The sequence below is a fragment of the Cucurbita maxima genome, unplaced genomic scaffold, assembly GCF_002738345.1.
Source record: "Cucurbita maxima cultivar Rimu unplaced genomic scaffold, Cmax_1.0 Cma_Scf00012, whole genome shotgun sequence".
In the NCBI taxonomy this organism is placed as follows: domain Eukaryota; kingdom Viridiplantae; phylum Streptophyta; class Magnoliopsida; order Cucurbitales; family Cucurbitaceae; genus Cucurbita; species Cucurbita maxima.
The window spans coordinates 4,407,270-4,429,823 of NW_019272028.1; the positions used below are offsets into that span (position 1 = coordinate 4,407,270).

General features: G+C 36.6%; 3 protein-coding genes across 7 annotated transcripts; 2 read left to right on the forward strand and 1 right to left on the reverse strand.

Annotated features, from left to right (window-relative positions):
- Nucleotides 1-125: 125 nt before the first annotated feature.
- On the reverse strand, nt 126-6,795 carry LOC111487606 (deoxyhypusine synthase). 4 transcript variants are annotated; one of them, XM_023135067.1, is made up of 9 exons: nt 6,672-6,795; nt 5,322-5,532; nt 5,026-5,193; nt 3,907-4,125; nt 2,222-2,308; nt 1,884-1,989; nt 1,449-1,684; nt 1,157-1,272; nt 126-551 (listed from the first exon to the last, which is right to left on the reverse strand). In XM_023135067.1, exons 2-8 carry the CDS (start codon nt 5,517-5,519, stop codon nt 1,168-1,170), a joined length of 1,119 nt encoding a protein of 372 aa, XP_022990835.1. In that variant the 5' UTR covers nt 5,520-5,532; nt 6,672-6,795; the 3' UTR covers nt 126-551; nt 1,157-1,167. The 4 variants fall into 4 exon arrangements, with proteins under 4 accessions (XP_022990835.1, XP_022990834.1, XP_022990833.1 ...); XM_023135066.1 differs by having other exon boundaries at nt 126-611; XM_023135065.1 differs by having other exon boundaries at nt 126-614.
- Nucleotides 6,796-7,814: 1,019 nt separating this feature from the next.
- Nucleotides 7,815-14,737, forward strand: LOC111487485. The gene is made up of 7 exons (XM_023134898.1): nt 7,815-8,347; nt 9,290-9,618; nt 11,215-11,367; nt 11,573-11,665; nt 12,894-12,952; nt 13,412-13,505; nt 14,322-14,737. The coding sequence occupies exons 1-7, from the start codon at nt 7,885-7,887 to the stop codon at nt 14,538-14,540; spliced, it is 1,410 nt and encodes a 469-aa protein (XP_022990666.1). The 5' UTR covers nt 7,815-7,884; the 3' UTR covers nt 14,541-14,737.
- Nucleotides 14,738-18,851: 4,114 nt separating this feature from the next.
- LOC111487483 lies at nt 18,852-22,001 on the forward strand. Of its 2 annotated transcripts, none has more exons than XM_023134894.1 (2): nt 18,852-18,963; nt 19,174-22,001. In XM_023134894.1, the coding sequence occupies exon 2, from the start codon at nt 19,210-19,212 to the stop codon at nt 21,514-21,516; it is 2,307 nt and encodes a 768-aa protein (XP_022990662.1). In that variant the 5' UTR covers nt 18,852-18,963; nt 19,174-19,209; the 3' UTR covers nt 21,517-22,001. The 2 variants fall into 2 exon arrangements, with proteins under 2 accessions (XP_022990662.1, XP_022990663.1); XM_023134895.1 differs by lacking the exon at nt 18,852-18,963 and having other exon boundaries at nt 18,971-20,480; nt 20,520-22,001.
- Nucleotides 22,002-22,554: the final 553 nt, after the last annotated feature.

Genomic DNA, 22,554 nt, shown 5'->3' on the forward strand with positions numbered 1-22,554 from the left:
ATTACAAGAAGCTTCAAGAACTGAGTCCCACGTAGTGACATGATTCTACTGTCAACCCCTCTAAAGATTCTACTGTTCCTCTCAATCCAAAAGTCCCACAAAAACTAGCCCTTCTTACAAAAGACTAATGGAAAAGGATCTCCTCGGCCATTCAACAAACGTCTCCCCAACTAAGAAACTTGAAAATCGAACTCTTCGAAGATATAGCAAAAACACAATTCAAAATAGGAGGCCAAGATTCTCAATCGCACCAAACACCAAGTCTCAATCAAACTATACAGACACACAATCCAAGACATAATCCTTCTGTGAAGGAGAAGCTACACAAAAAAGTCACTTTCTTGGAAACTTTAACCTCTCATGACTTAACTCACAAGGAACTACATGAAAAATCTTCTTGAGGGCTATTGACTTTATGGGCAAAAATCTCCTCTCCCAGGTTAGAAGGTCAACGATGAAAACCTCCTCAGCCAAGGATAGAAGGTTAACGATGTTTGTCGCTTTCCTTTCGGTCAACGAATGACTGAACCCAGGATCAAGAGACAGATCAGCTGATAACAAAAAAAAAAAAAAAATGGAGGCTCCTACTATTAATACATAGAACAAAGTACCTCCTACAATAATGAACAAACCAACAAACAATGTTTAACCAACTTAGAATATATACAGGATGTTTTGCTTAGTACTTTTGAGTGTTTGAGCTAGTTTATGCAAGACAAACGTTTAATCTTACACTATTTAGTAGTTCTTTTTGTTACAAAATGTTTTTTAAGATAATAAAAACCTTAATCCCATCAAGAATGTTAAGCTTTTTATTTATCTAATTAATAGCATATTGAATAAATGCATAGATGAATTTTTGTTCAATTGGATTAACCAATGTGATTTGAGCACATAGATTAGGGGCATCTCATTTTAGTATGTGCGAAGGTAAATTTTATTCTAAAAATAAAATGAAATGAAAGTTTGATAAAATGACAGAATGGAATTTTATTCTCTTACTAATAGTTTAGTAATTCTTTATTTTATAAAGAGAACACTCCCATAAATGTGGTCTTTCTAGACAATGATCTCCCCAGAGTTTCAATAAGTTAATTTGTTTAGGCCAACATCACACCATAAGTCAAGTTAAGGATGAATAAATCAACATTCATACCATTACACGAATTAACACCCCGAGCTTCCAACATTGACGCCCTTTTCCTTTTCTCTTCTTGAGGCAAATGTTTCTGCAACGAGCAACGGGAAAGCGATTGTGGCGTCACAATGTACCTGGTTTTCCCAAAGAAGAAATCGATTAGAATCATAAATTTGTTACGTTTAGCAAAGGGAGACTGAAAAATAGAAAGAGCATTTAAGGTCATTAATGCAAGAACTGGAAGCCAAGCGAAATTCTAGTTAATGAGATCCGGCAACTTAAGAGTGTAAAATGGATGATTGAGGCAGACCTTGACAGTCTTGGCTGAATCTCGAATTTTTCCCCAAGAGACAGCCTCATCAGGGCGGGCTCCGGAGTCACTTCCATCAAATTCTTGGGCTGTATTGATGAAGACAGCATAGTCTGCACCATTGCGCATCATATTGGCATTGCAAATATGATGCTTGGGGAGACCCCCACCAAGAATTATCATTCCAGTCTTCCTTGGACTTGCATGGACAGCTTCACCATTCATTGACCTAATATCTGTCCAAATAACCAAATTCATCTTCATTTTCATTGTTTAACCTTGTAATATAAGCCCAGCAGCACCACCGCCAAGAACAAAAGGGAAAAGGGGGGGGGGGGGGGGGGGGGGGGGGGGGGGGGGGGGGGGGGGGGGGGGGGGGGGGGGGGGGGGGGGGGGGGGGGGGGGGGGGGGGGGGGGGGGGGGGGGGAGGACAACCTTGAATGACGTCAATAATCAATCCAGGATTACGAAAGGAGTGAAAATACAACATGTCTCCCAATGAGCCATCTGTTAATCCTGGACAGAAAACAGGGATGTCGTTCTGCATAATATCAAATGCACTATTTTAAACTACAGACGAAAAGGCAGGACAAGAAAATAAACTTACGAAATTCATACACAACTTAATCCAAAATGTGGCTGTCTGAACCAATAAAGATATTGACAGTTTCTTTATAAGTTTAAGAAAATAAAAACTCTAATTCTGATGGCCATTTGGTCAAATGATAATGCCAAACGCGAGAACATATGTAAGAGATTCTATTGAATTTTACCTTATATGCCCAATAAAGATACGAATTCTTGTCATTTATTTCCCTTCCCAAGCGTTGGATTACCTTGGACGGTGTCCATAACACATTCTACACAGACCATACAAAACAAATGAGAAAACTTAGAGACTTTGTTTAGAAGAGAAACAATTTCATTGTTAAACGAAATAAAAGGAGTTGAACACTTTTAATCATCAAAATGCACATTACATGAAAAGGCTCCAATTAGCAATTAAAGATGAAAGACTACGACCAGAAGTCTACATTTACACCAGTACAAAGAAATAAAAACAGCCAACTCTACGAGAGCCTCTAAGTTGGGGACCATATCTCTAGAAATTCAATCATTTCTCACAGGCCAAAGAGACCAAAAGAACACCCTGTTAAAAGTCAGTCATAACACCTTCATTGACCGCAAAAGGGATGAACACATTATGAGGTAAAACCAAACTCCATCCAAAAGCTTTTAACATAGAAGTCCAGTAACCATAAGCATAAGAACAGCAACCAAAGAGGTGTCCACGAGTCTCACTGTCAGACAAACACATAACACCAAAAAAGAGGGGGAAAAAAAAAAAAACAACGCGGCATTCGCCATTGTAATCGATCAACAGTATTAATACCTCCATGGCTGAACTCCCATAAGAAAACCTTTATTTTCCCTGGATAAATATCTTTCCCAATAAGAGAATAAAAATTGTTTGAAGTTGGATCATGTGAAAGAATTAAAATCTGCCATCAAAGAGCCAAAAGTAAAAGACTTCGAGGGAAATCCAAGAATCGTTTGAATTCCTCAAAACCAACGATAATATGACGTATTAGCTTATTATTAAGCCTAGATTCCGTAATTTGAACAAGTTTCAGGCTGTTATTTTTATATGTTTCTTTGTATTTTTACCTTTGGTAGTCAAGACTTGTTTCTAACCAGTTGTTTAGGTTGCTGGTTACTAGTTGGTTGTATTTAAAGGCATTGCAGCCTTATTTTTGAGTTAACACTTTGAATAATAAAGATTTCTCCAATATTTGTGAAGCTGATCAACATCAATTTTGGTATCAAAGCACCCTCGTAGTAGGGTTCTAATGGCTCGGAAGAAAAACCCACCAACAATAGGTGATGATTTGGTTCTAACTGATTTGAAGCTTCAATTCACAAAGTCCTTTCTCACCTTGAACATTGACAAAAAGATATTGTCAATCAAGAACTCTATTGAAGAAATGAAGGTCAGTATGAAAGAAATGCATCAGCTTATGACTCCGATGGCTCAACATTTCCATGGAATAATCCCACAGCCTAGTATAGTTCAAGAAGGAAAAAAGATTGAACGCAATGCTGCAAATAGTCAAGAACATTAGCCCCATACTAGCTAAAAAGTTCAAGAAAGCTTGGAGGGATTTCCATGTGAGGGAAATAGCACGGACAGAGGCACGACCGATCTCTTGAGTCAGTGCTTGATTTCCTTGTGATTTATCATCGAAAGCAATAGAAAAGATCTTACTCAATGGAAATGGAACACTTAGAGTAATTTCATTCAGGGAAGGGCAGTTGGTGGTGACAGAGGTTAGAGTGTGGGGGTTTTCCTGTATTTGAAGTTTTTCTAACACAAGGATAATAAAAGAAAATAATGAATCCAGAGAAAACTTGAGAAATAATACAAGGAAAAACATGAATATAATCTTTAAGTAAGTACCTCTTCAAGTTGTTCCTTTAACATCTGATCCAAAATTGGGATAATCCAGTCCTCAAATTTGCAGTAGTTATCATTAGGGACCAATAAATTACCAATGCGATTCAACCCTTTTGAACGAAGGACTGCTCCAGGAAGAGAAAAGTCACCTTTGTAAGTGGGAGCAAGACATTTTATAAGATCTTCTTCAATACCACCAGTAGTAGTGACAATCACATCAACCTGCAGTGAAATTGAAGTAGCCCCATAATTGGAGGAGCCTAAATTCAAGTTAAAATGCAGCATAGCCAAAGACCTTCAAAAGCTACGAGCTAAAAGGGGATTAAAAAAAAGGTACATAATCACCCATGTGGAAAACATGCAACAAACAAATTTCGATGCAACTAATTGATTAGCTGACGTTTCTTTGCAACTAATTAAAAACTAGAAATGCATTATTTTATTTTATTTTATTTTTATTTATTTATTTATTTTTTTTTTTTTTTGTAAATTTGATACATCAATGAAATTGTTTCTTATCATTAAAAAAAACTATTTGTTTAGGTCACGCATTCAACATCCTCCCACATTTTTCTCTAACCATAATTTGCCATGAACTATGGCATTAGATAAACCTCTAATCATTCTTAAATATTACTGAACGGAGTATGCATTTATACTGTGTTAGATGATTCTTGCTTCAGCTAACTTATTTAACACAGAGAAAATGGAATATTATACTTAGAGTTTGTTTGACAAACTATTTTCAAAGCAAGTTTTGCTTTTGTATTTTATAATTTTTCATGAATTGTAAAAGTAGTGGTATTGTGCATATTAAAATTATTATCCACAAACCTGTGATTTTTACGGGATGATAATTTCATTTGTTTAAGATCAAATAATACATGAAAACATGCAAAAGGAAAATAAGAGAACAATAACTTCCAAAAAATGATTATCCAAGCACATTTTCCTAATTTTTGTTTTTAAAAAAATGTAAAACTACGATGAAATCAATTCCCAAACAAGTTATTGGCATCCAGCATAGCAGTAGTTCAACCAATCAAGTTATACTAGATTGAAAGCATTTTTTAAACAGAGAAACACTGGATTGATCAAAATGAGATATCAAGTCTAACTCACCATATGATGTTCAACAAGATAACGAATTGTGTCTCTAACACCAGAAGAAATAAGATTAGAAGTGAAACCAAGAAACACTTTGCACCTCGTTGACTGCCTAAAGATTGGATCCTTCTCCTCCTCAGAGCAATGTTCTGTTATATTCTCATCAGCAAGCCTCCAATCTATCTTCAATCCAACAAAGTATCATTTCTCAAAAGTAAATCATCAATGCAAAGATTTACAGGGATGAGATATGTTATAAACATCCCATTAAAAAAATAATAAAGGAACCTCCAGTTGAGATAAAAGCTTACCATTTGATTGATGATTTCAATGGCATCTCCTAAATTGGAGGCTTGAAATCCAGTGGAGACCATGGAACTTAGAAGCTTGGAATAATTTACTCCATGATTGAAGTCATATCCCTCAATTTTGATGCTTTTCCCTTCAAGAGTCTCTGATTTCTTAAAAACCGTGGTGTGAACAGATGACAAAACATTATTATTCTCCATCTGACGCAACTGCCTGCACAATGTATTTACATGAATATGGAGCTGGGAACTGTATAATAGATTTGTTGTATGCCTGTACCACCCTACCACTTTGAAAAAGAAATCCCAAACAAGAAAAAAGTTCCACCCCATATGTGCAGCAGATATACTAAAACTAGTTGTCTCAGGTCATTGACATCCACTGGTCACCATTTCATCAGTTCAGACAAATTCAAGTTATTCAACTCACAGAATCCCAGAAATTTAAAGCTAATAGGAAATATTTACATTTACCTAATCCAAAGAAACCCCCGTCTCCATGATATGGGTTATGGTTTAAGAACTATACAGGAAAGGAACAAAATCCCTAGTGAAGTGATTCATTTTACCCTTCCTTTTAAAGGGAAAAAAACAAAAACAGCAATAAAAGCATACAAAAGGGAAATCCTTGTGATTAAAGTTGGCACCGTGATTTCTCTCTATCTTATTTTCCAAAAAATTATTCAAGAGACATTTTGGGGCACAGCTGAAAATCACAACTGCAAACTCACAATCATATCACGATGTCAACAAAGAAGCAAATCTCAAATTGAAACCATCCAAAAAGACTAAACACAAACTTCAAACGATTGTTACGGCATATATAATTCCCAAAGAGTGAAACAATAGAACTCTTTTGTGGAAACGAGCAATCAAAAATCGTGATGGAGAGAGACGAAAAAAGTAACACTAATGAAAAGGGAGAGAAACTTAGGTAAGAAGAAAAACAGAGAGTTTGCATGAAAAAAGAGAGAAATTTAGGGCACTACTATAGAAACAGAGTTCTCTTCTCGTTAAGGTGAGAAAATGAGAAAAATATTTCCATTCCTCCTCTCCTCTGTATCCAGTTCACTCTATCCTAACATACCGTTGATTGTTGTTATTTCCAGTAAATTCCAACCACCATTGGTGATTGGTTAATCTAAGGGAGAGAACTTCAACTTTCACAAAAAGCTCAGTCTTCCTCGCTACCATAATTTCAATAAAAAAAAACTCATCAAACCTAGCTATAATCTACAGCTATAAACATGCTGAGCTTGTTCTGCAATTACAACAACACCTCCTTCCTTTTATGAGAAAGATCCTAATTTGAGTTGTTGAGAACAAAAGCTTAGATGAAGTTTGTGAGAATACCAGTAACAGCAGAGAAGAAAGTCAGTGCAAACTAATACGAGTGAGCGGCGGCGGCACGAGTGGAGAGAGCCGAGCGCGGCACCGGTGGTACTGAACGGGAGAGAGACGGCCGGCGAGAAGAGGGCCGCCGTGAAGAGTGAGATAAAGATGAAAAGGATCGGTGTTACACTTTGGTTCCCGCTTTTATTTATTTTTATTTCGAATAAATTACATTTTTAGTTCTTAAAAATATGATTTTGTTTATTAATTAATTAATTTATTATTATTATTATATGTCTTATCAACGCCAAATAATGGAATAAAACTTTTTAAAAAATCATTTTAAAGATTATTTTTTTTACTCGTAAGATCTATCACCAATAAATTAGACACATTTTTTTTTTCGATATTAACTATCAAATTAGGGGCATTTCGTTTGTAGCCTCGAGACGCTGTCAAATCGAGACGTTTCGTCAATAAGAGCTTTAGATTTATATTTTTTAAACCGACAAAAACCGGTCAGTTTCTAGGAGTCGGGGACGACAGACGTTCTTACGTACTTGTTTTCTCTCAATTTCTTACGTGCCATGGAAATATTCTCCATGATGGCTCTGTCTAATTATCAGGAAAAAATATATCATAAACCGCTCTCCTATTACTCTAGAACCATAAACATTTTTATGTACTTGTTTTCTCTCAATTTCTCGTGAGTCAGGGGCGAAGATATTTCCCATAACGATCCCGTTTAACTATTAGGAAAAAATCTCTCATAAAATCACTCCCCTGTTACTCGGGGACCATAGACATTTTTACATGCTTGTTTTCTCTCCACTTCTTATGGGTCCGGGTTGGAGATATTTCCCATAACAACTCGTTTAACTATCAGAAAATTTTTTCTCATATATCCCTGGCCTATTACTCGAAGAGACGCAAATTAAATAGACATTTTTGAGTAACATGTTTCCCTTACTTTTATTTAACTAAATTAAATAATACAAAAAAAAACATTTAAAAACTTATTTATTTTAAATAAAAAAAATGATTAAAAAAAATATAGATTTTTATATAAATAATTTAATTATATACGTTAATTAATTTTTAACATTTTTGAAATATTATAAATTATTGACGCAATTTGAAGCATTTATTAAATATTTAAAAAAATGGTTTCCTTTCGCTCAGTCTTAACCACATATAAACCCAGAAATTTCCCATTTGGTTTAATCTTCATGCAATGGCTTCTGTTTCTTCTTCATGCCTGGCTTCCCTCAACCCCATATCCTCTTCAAAACATTCTCTCTTCATTTCCAGAATTTCCACCAAGAAATTTCCATCAAGATCTTTGAAGTTCTCGTCATCTCCAAATCCACCAAGTCCTGACACTCCTCGATCCAATTCACCTGAAACTGTGTCCGATGCCGCACAGCCTCCGGTCGACCCTGTCAAGGCCGCATTCGAGCAAGCGATGGCCTACAAGAAATTGAAGCAATCGGACTCCAATTTGACGAAGGTTGAGGGTTCTGAAGGCAACTCTGTCGGGGCTGGTAAATTAGGTTTATCGAGTTTTGATGGGGATGATGAGCAGAGGAGAATGCAGGGTGGGGTTATGATTGTGATGGAGAATGCGAACGAAGTTAAGGAGGAAACGAGGGGTGTAATTGATGGCACGAACAGTGAGGAAATTAACACCAGTGCAGGTAAATTTTGAAAATGTTGAGTTGAATTAGTGGCTGGAATCCGATTAAATCTGGTACGACATTATCCACTTTGAACATAAGTTCTTATATCTTTTCTTTTGGTTTCCCAAAAGGCCTTGTACCAATAGGGATCTATTCTCATCCGATGTGGGACTCCTCTCCTTTCAATTCTCCACAATCCTCTCCTCGAACAAAGTACATCATAAAGCCTTCCCTTAATCGAGGCTCGACTCAGAACCCTCGAACAAAATATACTTTTTGTTTGACACAATTTTGACTATACCTTTGAGGCTCACAACTTCTTTGTTCGACATTTGAGAATTTTATTGATATGACTAAGTTAAGGGCATGACTCTGATAAAGGGGTGGACACGGGCTGTGTGCCAGCAAAGACATTGGGCATCGAAGGGGGGATTGGGGAGTCTCACATCGATTGGAGAAGGGAATGAGTGAGTGCCAGCGAGGACGTTGGCCCCGAAGGGGATGGATTGTGAGATCCCACGTCGGTTGAGGAGGAGAACTAAGCATTCTTTATAAGGGTGTGGAAACCTCTCCTTAGTAGACGCGTTTTAAAAATCTTGAGGGGAAGTCCGAAAAGGAAAACCCAAAAAGGACAATATGCTAGTGGTGGGCTTGGGCCGTTACATGGAATTCTTCTGATTTGGTTAAAATTGTAATGTGCGATAGTTGCTGCCTATGTATGGGGTGAACAAGCTGTTATTCTGAACTTGGATTGAACACTTTGTTATCAAGGAATAGGGCTGTGATTTTATTTTCGTTTTTCTGCAATTCAAGAGTGAGTATTTAGCTGTCACTCGTTACTTCCTTGGATTTATGTTCACGTTGTGATATTATGATGATCTTATATTTTTCATGTTCTAATAAAGGAAAGTGTACCTGTATGTAACTCGGGTTGATATTAATGGTTAAAGTGATCTTCAGGATTGAAGGGCAAAGAAAGTGAAAATTTGGGAAACAAACAAAAGGGTGATAAGAAGGGAGGGCTTTCTATCTCAAGCATTGATTTTGTGGGGCTTGGCTTTGCGGATAAGAAAAAGACCAGGGGACTGCCTGCTGGATTGGTTCCAATGGCAGACCCCTTCTCAGGAGAAGACTTGCCTGAAGTGGAAATAATTGTAGGTGATACGAGCAAGTTCAATGCTGCAACAGCATCCGAAAGTAAACCAACTCAGGAAGACGATTCCGATATTTACAAACCCAAGGTTTCTACATGGGGGGTCTTTCCTAGACCCGGCAACATTTCGAAGACGGTAAATTCCTGCTTTTATAGTGCTTTTGGCAAGAAAAATTCCATGAGTCCCATTTTGTTGGAAAATATTATGTGCATTTTATCTTCAGTGAATGTGTTTATCCTAGTAGGGATGCCTCTGATTTATTTTTTCCATGCTAAACTTTTTGCTACCACACTTCTGCAATGTAAGTCAAGTGTGGATGTACAAGGGATTGAAGCACAAGAGAGGAAAGAATGGAAGATTGTTGTTCCTTTTTGTGGCAATTTGCTTATCTTTCTTCTTTTTTTTTCAGCTTCACCTTAATCTTGTGATATACTAGTTTCTTTAGGTTCAAGATTTAATACAGGAAATGACCTTATAAATTAATTTCTTTGATTAGAGGATGATATAATACCGGTAATAGATTGACTAGACTTGATATATCAATTGAAAATCCTGAATACATGTTTACCTCTTGACAACAAAGTTTAGGTTCCCTTGTAGTCCGACCTGATGAAGAAAAAGCTCTCCTCTAGATTCTTTTGAAACGTCATGAATGTTGAGGATTGTTGGGAGGAAGTCCCACATTGGCTAATTTAAGGTGTTGATCATGGGTTTATAAGTAAGGGATACATCTTCATTGGTACGAGGTCTTTTGGGAAAACCAAAGTGGACAATATCATACCATTGTGGAGAGTTGGGATTCTTAACATGGTATCAAAGCCATGCCCTTAATTTCGCCATGTCAATAGGGTCCTCAAACAAATGTCGAACAAAGAAGTTGTGAGTCTCAAAGATGTAATCAAAAGTGACTGAAGTGTCGAACAAAGGGTGTATTTTGTTCGAAAGCTCTAGAGAAAGGAGTCGAGCCTCGGATTAAGGGGAGGCTGTTTAAGGACTCCATAGACCTCAGAGGAGGCTCTATGTTGTACTTTGTTCGAGGGGAGGATTGTTGGGAGGAAGTCCCACATTGGCTAATTCAAGGGGTTGATCATGGGTTTATAAATACTATACATCTCCATTGGTATGAGGCCTTTTGGGAAAATCAAAAGCAAAGCCATGAGAGCTTATGTTTAAAGTGGACAATATCATACTACTGTGGAGAGTCGTGATTCTTAATGTGATTCTTAACAATAAATGTTGTTCACATCTTGATTATCGTGTGTGAAAGGTATGTTACACCTCAAGGAGTTGGCAACAAGGTTGTTTAGCAACAATGAGCAACAAAGTACCATTGTTCACTATAAGAAAATATGTACTTGAAAAAAATACTGCATCATATATGCTAGAGTACTTAGTAACAAGTGAACGATATGATGAAACATATGCATACCAACATCATGTACTAAGTAAACGATATTATGAAACATATGCATACCAACATCATGCAGAAGGTAATGTACATTCAACAAGTACCAATAAAATTACTGTGGCAACCTCTTGAGTGTTTACTGGCATATTTACTTAATTGATAATGACCACAGTGGAAGCTACCTGAAAGGGAATGCTTTAATAATGGTATAAGATTCTGATAAATTTCATTAATACATATGTAGAAGTTTGGTATTTCAATATTTTAACTAAGATCTTGTTCACGAAGGAACATTTTTGAGAATTCTCGTATTTTCCTTTCAGTTTGGAGGTGGAAGAACTATACGCCCTGGAGAATTGCTTGAGACGGATGAAGAAAAAGCAGCAAAGGAAGCACGCAGCAGAGAGCTGATTGCTGCATACAAGAAAAAATTTGGCTTGACCATAGATCCTAAATTGAAGTCTGAATGTGAAGTGGTGAGCCTATATAGGAAAAAAAGAAGAAGAAGAAGCATTATTAACTTTTATTTGTTATGTCTTTCTTCCTTGACAAAAACTAACACCTTTTAGTTTAGTTATGTGTTCTTCATTTATCAATTTTAAATATTATTGCTGTGTAATTTGTTTCAATGATTACATATGGAAGTTTTCTCATATTCTTATTAGCGTCTCATAATCTCAGGCACTTAAGGAAGGCGATTCATTGATGAACATTGGAAGGCTCGAGGAAGCGTTACCTTATTATGAGTCAATTATGGATAAACTAATCTTCCAGGTAGATTTTGGTGCTTTAAGTTTATGAACAGCTTAGAAGAATATATTTGGTCAAATGCTATATCAAACTCACTCAAATAACCTTGCGCACCTTGCATGATGCGCAATGATAAATTTCTTCCGTTCCTTAAAATGCTAATAGGTACCGGGGACTTTTGTTTATTTAAAATAGAGAGAAAAGAGTGCCTAGGCACCATACATAAGCTACCTTGCAAATTTGAGACGGCTAGTTCTCTCGGTTAGGAATCACAAATCTCTACAATGGTACGATATTGTCTACTTTGAGCATAAGCTCTCATGACTTTGCTTTGGGTTTCTCGAAAAGGCCTCATACTAATGGAGATGTATTCCCTACTTATAAACCTATGATTATTCCCTTAATTAGCCAACGTAGGACTCCCTCCCAACAATCCTCCCCTTGAACAATGTACACCATAGAGCCTCCCCTAAGGCTTATGGAGCCCTCGAACAGTCTCCTCTTAATTGAGGCTCGACTCCTTTCTCTGGAGCCCTCGAACGAAGTATACCCTTTGTTCGACGCATGAGTCACTTTTAACTACACCTTCGAGGCTAGAGGCTAGCAATTTCTTTGTTCGACACTGAGGATTTTATTGACATGGTTAAATTAACGGCATGACTCTGATACCATGTTAGGAATCACGAATCTCCACAATGGTATGATATTATCCACTTTGAGCATAAGCTCTCATGGCTTTGCTTTGGGCTTCCCCAAAAGGGCTCGTACCAATGGAGATGCATTCCCTACTTATAAACCCATGATCATTCTCTTAATTAGCCAATGTGGGACTCCCTCCCAACCATCCTCAACACTCTCCCATACACATGCCTCTCCCGTCCCTCCAACAAAATATATTCCATCCGGGATAACCAATTAACTAATAAGGAATAATTTTCCTTTTTGTCCCTTCTAGAATAAACATTTCCAATAGGATGCCTTACAAAAACCTGGTTTGTTCTCAGCCAACTATCCAGTTCCCTTCCTAGGTTCTCCTATTTAAATGAAAAACACTTTCAACAGGGTAGTCTCAATCTGGTGGGCTATTGCTTTACTGCACATCATTAAGGTTTCTAGACTAACCTTTAGATATATTAGATGTTTGTTTATGTTAAAAATATATACATGCATACAAATTAGATATAATTATTCATATGCTTTGTTTCTTTTTTCTCTAAATATTTTTGTTTATATGAAAATAATGTTTGTTCAGAGTGAGCTTCATGGAGTGGCTGCTTTGCAATGGTCTATTTGTCAAGATTCCCTTAGAAGGTATGTTCACGGTCTTGTAATAAACTTAAAAACTTCATAAGGCCCGATTAAATAATCAATTTTTGCATGTAAGGTTAAGCTTTTAAGCAAAGATCAGCTCTGCATGCATATCTTTTTATATTATCTCTCTTTCTCTCTGATTGAAAATACGATTTGCAACCTATGAAACGGGTAATTTAAATGCTTATTGGATCTAGAATTTTGTTGTTGTATTAGTTAATTCATTTGCTTGTTATGTTGTGCACCAAGAAATGATGCAAGTATGAACAAAAAGTTACTCAAAATGTATTTGAGAATTTTTGGTTGACCTAAAAATGTTATATCCAAAGTATGAGTTAGATATATGTGGGGATACTAAAGAAAGGAGGGAAAATTAGAGTATGAAGCTAAAAACTGAGGAAGAGCACAAAAAATTGGCTACTTTTGGGTTTATGATATGATTATTACCATGCTTAACAGATCAGATGAGGCTCGAGAAATGTACGAGAAGCTTCAGTCTCATCCAACTCCTCGAGTGAGCAAGAAAGCAAGGCAGTTCGTATTTAGTTTCCAGGTAACTACTAATGACGTCAAATATAAAACATTTAGTTCTTCAATTGTGAGATCCCACATCGGTTGGGGAGTAGAACAAAACACCCTTTATAAGGGTGTGTGGAAACCTCTCCCTTATAAAGGGTATTTTAAAAATGCGTTTTCACACCCTAGCAGACGCGTTTTAAAAACCTTGAGGAGAAGCCCGAAAGGGAAAGTCCGAAAGGGAACGCCCAAAGAGAACAATATTTGCTAGCGGTGGGCTTGGGCCGTTACAAATGGTATCAGAGCCAGACATCGAGTGTTCCAGCGAGGAGGCTGTTCCCGAAGGGGGTAGACACGATGCGGTATGCTAGTAAGGACGCTGTGCCTCGAAGGGGGGTGGATTTGATGGGGGTCCTACATCGGTTGGAGAAAAGAACGAGTGACAGCGAGGATGTTGGGCCTTGAAGGGGGGTGGATTGTGAGATCCCACATTGGTTGGGGAGGAGAACGAAACACCTTTTGTAAAGGTGTGGAAACCTCTCTCTAGCAGACGTATTTTAAAAACCTTGAGGGGAAGCCTGAAAGGAAAAGCCCAAAAAGGACATATCGGTTAGCGATGGGCTTGGGCTGAATCAATGCTTATTTATAATGTAAAAGTAGCTTCAAGCTGTCTGCTTATTTATAATGTAAAAGTAGCTTCAAGCTGCAAGGACATGGATGCTAATGCTTATCTAACATGCGTACTTTGAGCAGTTTACTTATTCTGATAACTTAATTAATGGTTCGAAGTTTGAAGTGTTTCTTGTAACTTTCTGATGGTTGTATGGATTTTGAACCTTTTTTCAATGCACAGGCAATGGAAATGATGAAGGTAACAACAAGCTCGTATTTCGTTTCAAACGACAGTAACTACCAGAACTATTTTGAAGCTTTTCTTGATAACAAACCGACCTACTCGACCGAGGAGTCTGGAATTGGGGAAGGTGTACTCAATCAATCCCTTCCCTATGTCATTTTTCTTCTTTCTCCTATTCTTCTGGTGCTACTTGCTGCTTTACAAAAGAGAATATAACGGGATCAATCCCCTTTGTATATATTGAGGCATTCTTTTATGCTGTACAGAATAGAATATAAAACCATCACATAGGAATAGAGGTAAAAACATGATATAATGGGATTGATGTCCTTAAATTGTATATATCAAAGTATTCTGCCCTGAGAAATGATAATGCTGGATCCTTAACAGATTCAACAACTTTTCCTTTGAACGCTTGAAACTAGAAATGATCTGTTGCTTAGTATCTGAGTTCATAATTATGAAAGCATTGGTTTTATTTGTAATTGTATGATGATAGTCTTTAAAACGCGTCTGTTAGGGAGAAGTATTCACACCCTTATAAAAAAAATGTTTTGTTGCCCTCTCCAACAAATGTGGGATCTCACAAGTACTACCTTAGTTGGGGAAGAGACTCAAAACTCTCGAGAATGTTTACCCCTTATTTTGCTTATAGTTCAGCATTAAGAATCCCTCTTATTTCCTTCCATTAATAATGGCCCATGTGCTTTGGATATGTCGGTGTCCATTAGTTCTCATGCAACTCGTAGTATTGGTCCATATTCCAATAAAAATAGCTCACGAAAAAAGTTCAGGTGTGACGAGGGTAAAGATATTATTTTCATTTATTGTTTATTGTCTATTGTCTATCATATCATGTAAGAGCCCAAGCCTATTTGTCCTTTTTGGACTTTTTCTTTTGGACTTTCTCCTCAACGTTCCCTTCTCTAACTAATGTGAGATCTCACAATCATTTGTAACAGTCCAAGCCTATCGCTAGCAGATATTGCCTTCTTTAGGCTTTTCCCTCAAGATTTTAAAACGCGTCTGTTAGGGAGATGTTTCCACACTCTTATTATGAATGATTCGTTCCCCTCTTTAACGGATGTAAGATCTCACAATCCACCCCCCTTGGGGGCCCATTTTCCTCGCTGGCAGACTGTTCGATAACCTAGCTCTGATACCATTTGTAACAACTCAAGTCCACCGCTAGCAAATATTGTCCTCTTTTGGCTTTCATTTCTGGGTTTTCCCTCAAAGTTTTAAAATGCATCTGTTAAGGAAAGGTTTCCACACCTTTATAAGGAATGCTTCGTTCCTTTCCTCAATCAACGTGGGATCTCACGTATCAACATCCTTTTATTCGTAGGCTAAGATACTCTAGTTCATGTGCAGATATAAAACAGATAAGTTGGATCCAATCTTTTGGCACAAGGTAGGCTCATTGAGATCCCAATGATGGACAGCAGCAATTAATCCCTAGACTTTTCAGCTGTATTAAGGCCTACACCACACTGTTCTTCTATACTCATTCCACTTTTTTTGTTCAAACCTCCCATCTTCATTTCATATTCCTTTCAAGTTCTGTTGCATCATTTAGATGGATAATTGATCTTATATCTGGACACTACCTTTTTAAATTTTTAAGGGAATCTCTTTGTTATGTTATGAATCATGAACTCTCTTAATGTATGCATAAAGTATAGCTGCACTTTTGATTAAGGTTGCTAGAAACAAAACTTTCCATGACCACTTCAAATTAAGAGCTCCAAAGCTGCCCATTTTGGACCTCTTTTGATTAAGCACATGCAGGAGGAGTTGGTAGCCTTTCATGTTATTTGCTGTCTTTGTTTGCTTTAACAGATTGCCCTCTTTAAATAAAGTGGGGAGGGGACATTGTTCCTACCATAATATGAAATTTTGAATCCATCTTTGTACTATGATAAGACTTCTAGATCTATGGTAATCTAGCCAACTTTGTTCGTATTATTGTATTGTAACCCTCCTTCTATTTATTTATATTTACGCAGAAAAGTTTTTTCACCGTTAACAAATATTGTTCGTTTTGACTTATTACATATCGTCGTTAGTCTCATAGTTTTAAAACGCGTCTTAATGAGTTAAAGTGAACAATATTTGCTAGTGCTGGGCTTTGCCTATTACAAATGGTATTAGAGACAGACATCAAACAGCATCTAGTGAGTAATGAAGTACTCCTTATAAACTTGTAGTAACATCTCTCTAGTAGGCGTGTTTTAAATTCGTGAGGCTAACAGTGATACGTAACAAGTCAAAGGGGACAATATCTGCTAGCAGTGGACTTAGATAGATTGTTATAAATACGCAATCAAATATCATACACAACTTAGAGTTGCTAAGTTTCAAAATGCTTTGGGTTTCTCAAAAGGTTTCATACCAATGGAATTAGTATTCATCCCTTATAAACCCATGATCATTCCCTAAATTAGCCGATGTGGTACTTTTATCATCCAACAACGACATTTATTATAATTATTATTATTTTAAAAGCTTGATTATTTAGTTGGAATAATTGCTTCATATGCCAATGATTAGGATGAACTATCTTAATTATCAAATATTAGGAAAATAAAAGGTGAGAGGATCACAAAAATAAAATAATAGAGCACATCCTTTCACACCCAAAAAAAAAATAATAAATAAATAAAAAAAAAAATATATATATATATATAATGATAAATGAAAAAAATAATTTTTTTTTCTTTATACAAATGGAAATTACAGAAAATATTAAAGTTGAGGAACTAAAATTGGTTATACATTATTAATTTAATTTCTTAATACAATTAAAATTAAAATTTAATATTAAATTTGTAACGTTTTAGTATATGACATTAAAAAATTTATCAAAATTAAATGTCGGTTTTTATTATTTAACCTATAAATTTTATAGCTTATAAATATATGTTTCTTAACTAATTACCGATTTACCTTTGTAGTAAATTTCATTAACTCTTAACAATAATTTTTAAGACTATATAAAAAAAAAAAATAAAGAGATTAAATCATTGAAATTAAATTATTACTTTAATAAAAATTAAATCTTTTTTTTTATTAAATATAAAATTATAAAATTAATCAGTCCAATCATAATTTAAATATAAATCTCTAAAAAAGAATGTAATTATTACAAAATTCTATAATTAAATTATATTTCAATTTTGAAAATTTTAAAAAAATTATAATTATTTTGGCATTTTATTTTGCCTTTTTGAGTGTTCATGTAAAAGAAGTATTATGGGGGAACAACATAACAATTTCTTTTAATTATATGCACGTGTAGGAACTCGAGCGTCTAACATTTTGATTAAAGTTATACGATATAGTCTTAATCAATTTGAACTATGGTCAAGTTGATGACCAATATTGAATCTTTTTCTTTATTATTATAGTTCAGTAACAATTCTTCGTACCCAGTTACTAAAACCGCTGTTATTGCTTATTCGTTTATAGCCCAAAATTATTTTTAACTGTATTTTTTCACTCATATTTCTAAAGCATTTCTCTCAAACATAACTCCGAGATTCGAACATTGTCTATGAAATCTGAATTCATAATTGTTATCCAGCTGCGACTGTTACACCTAACTTGAGCGATTCTTAAATTTTCAATAATACAGAAGGGAATATTTGAAAACCTCTTTTTTTTTAAAAAAAAAGAAAAAGAAAATTCCATATTTATTAGTAATATTTTTTTACTTTTAAAATTCAATTTATTGTAAAGTTAAAAATAATAATAATAATAAATAAATATTTTAAGAGCAAAATTCATCAATTTTTATTTATTTATTTATATTTTTGTCTCTTCCAAATTACGCTACTCAAAGTTGACGAAGCGTTGATAAAAATGCAAATAAAGCAAGCATAAAAAAATAATTTTAAAAAAATTTATTTATTATGTAAATGGACCAGACGGCCCAAAAGTGGGGCCCACGAGCAGCCCACTAAAGCCGACCACTTTTGCTTCTTTTGTAAAGCCGCGGCACCGCCCATTCCCCTCCGTCCACGCTGGAATAATCTTACGCCAATAACTAAAAGTATGACACGTACGCTTCTTTTTTTTTTTTAATGTTTTGTGAAATGACTATAATACCCTTCCTTTGTAATTTTATGCTAAAACTCAAATCAAATTATTTCTAATCTTTTTTTTTTTTTAAAATTCAAACAATAAAATATTTTAGTTTGAATTATTCGACTTATTTATTTAATTGAAATTACATATCAAAAAATTAAAATTTTATTTTTAAACGTGATATCGGAAAATAATTCTAAAATTAAATAAAATTAAAATAAATTTATGTATAAATAATGGTAAAAAAAAAAAAAAAAATTTAAAATGGAGTGGTTCGGTTAATTTTTAAGAAATTGTGGGCTAATAATAATAATTAATTAATAAATAAAAACTTATAATAATTTGTGAATTATTTTAAATTATTTTAAAAACTATTTATTGAAACTAATACTTTCTTGCTATTTGTATTATTATATTACTATGGCCTAACGGATGAGCATGAGTTGAATTCGTTGAAGCACAAGAACAAGAACAACAACAACTTATCAAGTCGCATACATAATCTGACCACAAAGGGCCCCGCAATCGCCAAACTATTTCCTCTGCCATCGTAAGCTTTCAAATTTTATCTCATAAAATCATCATAGTCTTTGCAAGCCCACCGACTGTTCTCCCAAAGCATGCTGAATTACACGAAGAATCTTTTGGTTCTCTTTGGTTTTCACGATTCTTCTTCCTCTATGACTTCTCTCTGATGTAGGATTTTCCCACAAGGTTGCTGGGTTTCTTCTAGAGATTGAAATTCCCCTGTTTTTTTAAGAGGAGAGAAATCGTTGAATCAAACCCAGTTTGGAAGATGGTTCAGAGAACGGCGGTGGGCAAATTTGGAGTTCAAATTGATGGTGTTAAATCGGAGAAGAGAGTTGCGATCTTCAAAACTAGTTCTTCTGGTTGTTGTTGTGCTTCTTCTTCTCAGAACACAGATGGTAAAAACAGAGCAGCTGATTTGAAGATGAAGATGAAGAAATCACGAGCTATTCAGCTTTCGGATTTCGAGAGCTTAGCTTCATCGCCGATTAGAAAGAACGTAACGCTGCCTGGTAAGCCGCCGCCGACGACGCCGCCACCGACTGTTCGTTCTAATGTTTTGGAAATCAAACAGAAGAAGAATCAGCAGCCGTCTCCGATTAGAACCAGCGGTGGTTCGCCCAATTACATGAAATCTACGAGCTGTTTCGATGCAAGGAAAGAGGTTTCTCAGGTGAGTTCTCGGAAATCTCGAATTTGTAGTGATAGTAAGAAACCCGGAAGGAGGAATTTAGAGAACTCTGTTCATGTGTCTGTTACTGGCTTTAAGCCCACCAAGTGTTTGACAAAATGCCCCAGTGTAAAACTGGCTAGGACTTTAACGAAGACGGCGAGCTTCAAGAAGGCTTCTAGGGGGGCTCTGTGTGCTGACATGAATTCACACAGAGCTACCTGTTCTTCGACTCTCAAGGACACTAAGTTTCCAGCATACCTCACGCTGAGCCCTGGTGCAACCGAGTCTGAAGGAACTTCAACCATGAAAGTCTGTCCTTATACTTACTGCTCGCTTAATGGCCATAGACATGCTCCTCTGCCTCCCTTGAAGTGCTTCTTGTCTGCTAGGAGACGTTCATTGAAGACTCCGAAGAATCTGAAAGTTGAGCCATCTGGTTGTGGGGTGCAAGGGGAAGGTGCTGCTGGTGGGAGAATGGTAGAGGCTTTGGTAAACGATGGTGGGTTGAGTTTTTTCATTGAAATTTTTGCTGAAAATAAGGTTGATCGTGCTGCTGGTGCTTCTTCTTCTACTGTGGATGATAAAGCCGAGTCGAGTAATGAAGACAATAGGAAACCAGTTGCAGATAACATCTCTGATGAATCCATGGACTTACATGGGGATGATTATGAGGATGATGCTGGTTCGTTGGGGACCGAGATCGAAGAGTGGGAGGAGCAGCAGTTTTTGAGCATGGAAAGGGATGGTTTGGATGAACTTGAAGATCGATCAAGTGTTGAAAATGGGGGTTTATCAGAAGAGTCTCGTTTGCATAATGAAGAACTCGTTGGATCTGATGTTGTTGTCAAAGATGGTAAAGGGGTGTTTTTCGAAACTGAGAAAGAATTCAATGAAAAGAGTGGAAACTTTGAAGAACAGTTCTATATGGAGGATTTCGAGTTGAATCGCCATCCGGATTGGGAGGTGGAAGAGGCTAGCCAAGTGTCTGAGAGCTTAAGTTTTGGTCAACTTTCTTATTTGGAGTATGCATTTGATGATTTGGATGCTACACAAACTGTTATTGATCGAGCTGAAACTGAATATTTGGATTTGATTCTGAGTTCTCAATTGGAAGCTGAAGATTCAAAAAATGAGCAAGAAAATCAAGATCTTCAAGTTGATGGGGCTGTGCTTGGCAGCAGAGCCTCTATCCATGAAGAAGCTTTGCAGTTCGATAGCCATCTTCCCGACCATGATCGTGTCCTGCAAGAGGATTCACTCGATGCTGATATCCATATCGAAAACAGGAAACAACTTGATGATGTTGCAAACCATGGAGAAGAGGTATCTGAGGATGAAAATTCTAGTGAAGAAAGACACTGCCAAGATATCTCAGCTACTGGAAACATGAATTCAGTTGCTGAACAAGATGAAGAGACTTCTTTGAATGATAATAGCGTCGTGATGGTCGAACGTGTGGAAGGCAAAGATCAAGCAGATTCATCGGTAAAAGCAGCTAAGTCTCCCCGTCCTGCAATGAATTCCAGCCAAGAACTGGATCTCTTTGGCAAGAATTGGGAATTGAACATAAACTACAAGAAACATGGAGATGAATCAGAAAATCCAAGGAGCTTCAATCCACAAGAACCGAATTACTTGCCGTTGGCGCCAGATCCGGAAGCAGAAAAGGTAGATCTCAAGCATCAGCTAATGGATGACAGGAAAAATGCAGAAGAATGGATGCTTGATTATGCACTCCAACGAACCGTCACGAAACTCACACCAGCTAAGAAGAAAAAGGTGGCACTTCTGGTTGAGGCGTTCGAATCGGTCATGCCAACGACATCCAGATACGAACCCCATCTCCAAAATAACGCTTCTGGAGCTTTTAGTTCGGAAAAACGCATCCAAGCTTGTTTCTAATGGTAGCAGCAGAGGTAAACCTCCAAACACCATCTCATCAAGTTCATTTGCTCTAACTTGTTTAACCACTGAAAACCTCAAAAAGAGGAGAAAATTGCTAGCCTGTATAGGATGTTAGAAAATTCTCATAGGAGCATGAAAAATACTGAACTGTGATAGAAAATGCTCGGAGTTGAGACATCGAGTATCGTCGACGTCCTTACGTTGAAGGATGAGTGGCAGGGAGATGATCTTTGCTTGAGAGTCTATCATTCTGTGTGTTTTTCAATAGTGTCTGTTGGTGTCAGTTTGTTCAAAGGTTATGTAAATTATGTGCGGTTGTGATGAAGGTGTATTATCAAAACCTTCAAACTCTTCTAATCTCATGACCCTTTTTTCTTTTCGTTATTTCTGAATGCAATTCTCTTCTGCTATAGTTTTGTAATAGTGGCATTGAGAAGTTACTTTCAATAAAGAATAGATTGGTGATAGATTTGTTGTTCTCATTGTCGGGTTTTCTACGAATTTGAGCTTAGTTTCTATTTGGTTTTTAAGTTTTAGAGACGAACACTTTGGATCCTTAAGATTCGAGCTTCCTATCTTGACTGTCTGTCAAACCTTTAGACTCTTATTCATGGTGGAGTGTTTCGAGTAGGATAGATATGTTCCCATCCTAGCAGTCAAACTCCTTCCTGACTCGGCTTGTAATGGCCCAGATACACCGCTAACAGATATTGTCTTCTTTGGAATTTCCCTCAAGGCTTTAAAACGCGTCTGCTAGAGGAAGGTTTCCACATCCTTATAAATGATGGTTTGTTCTCCTCCCCAACCAATGTGAGACATCACAATCCACCCTCCTTTGGGGCCCAGCGTCCTCGCTGACACTCTTTCCTTCCTCCAATCGATGTGGGACTGCCCTCAAATCCACCTTCTTTGGGGCCCAGCATCCTTACTGGCACATCGCCTCGTGTCTACCCCCCTTCGGGGAACAACGAGAAGGCTGACACATCGTTTGATGTCTGGCTCTGATACCATTTGTAATGGCCCAGATCCACCGCT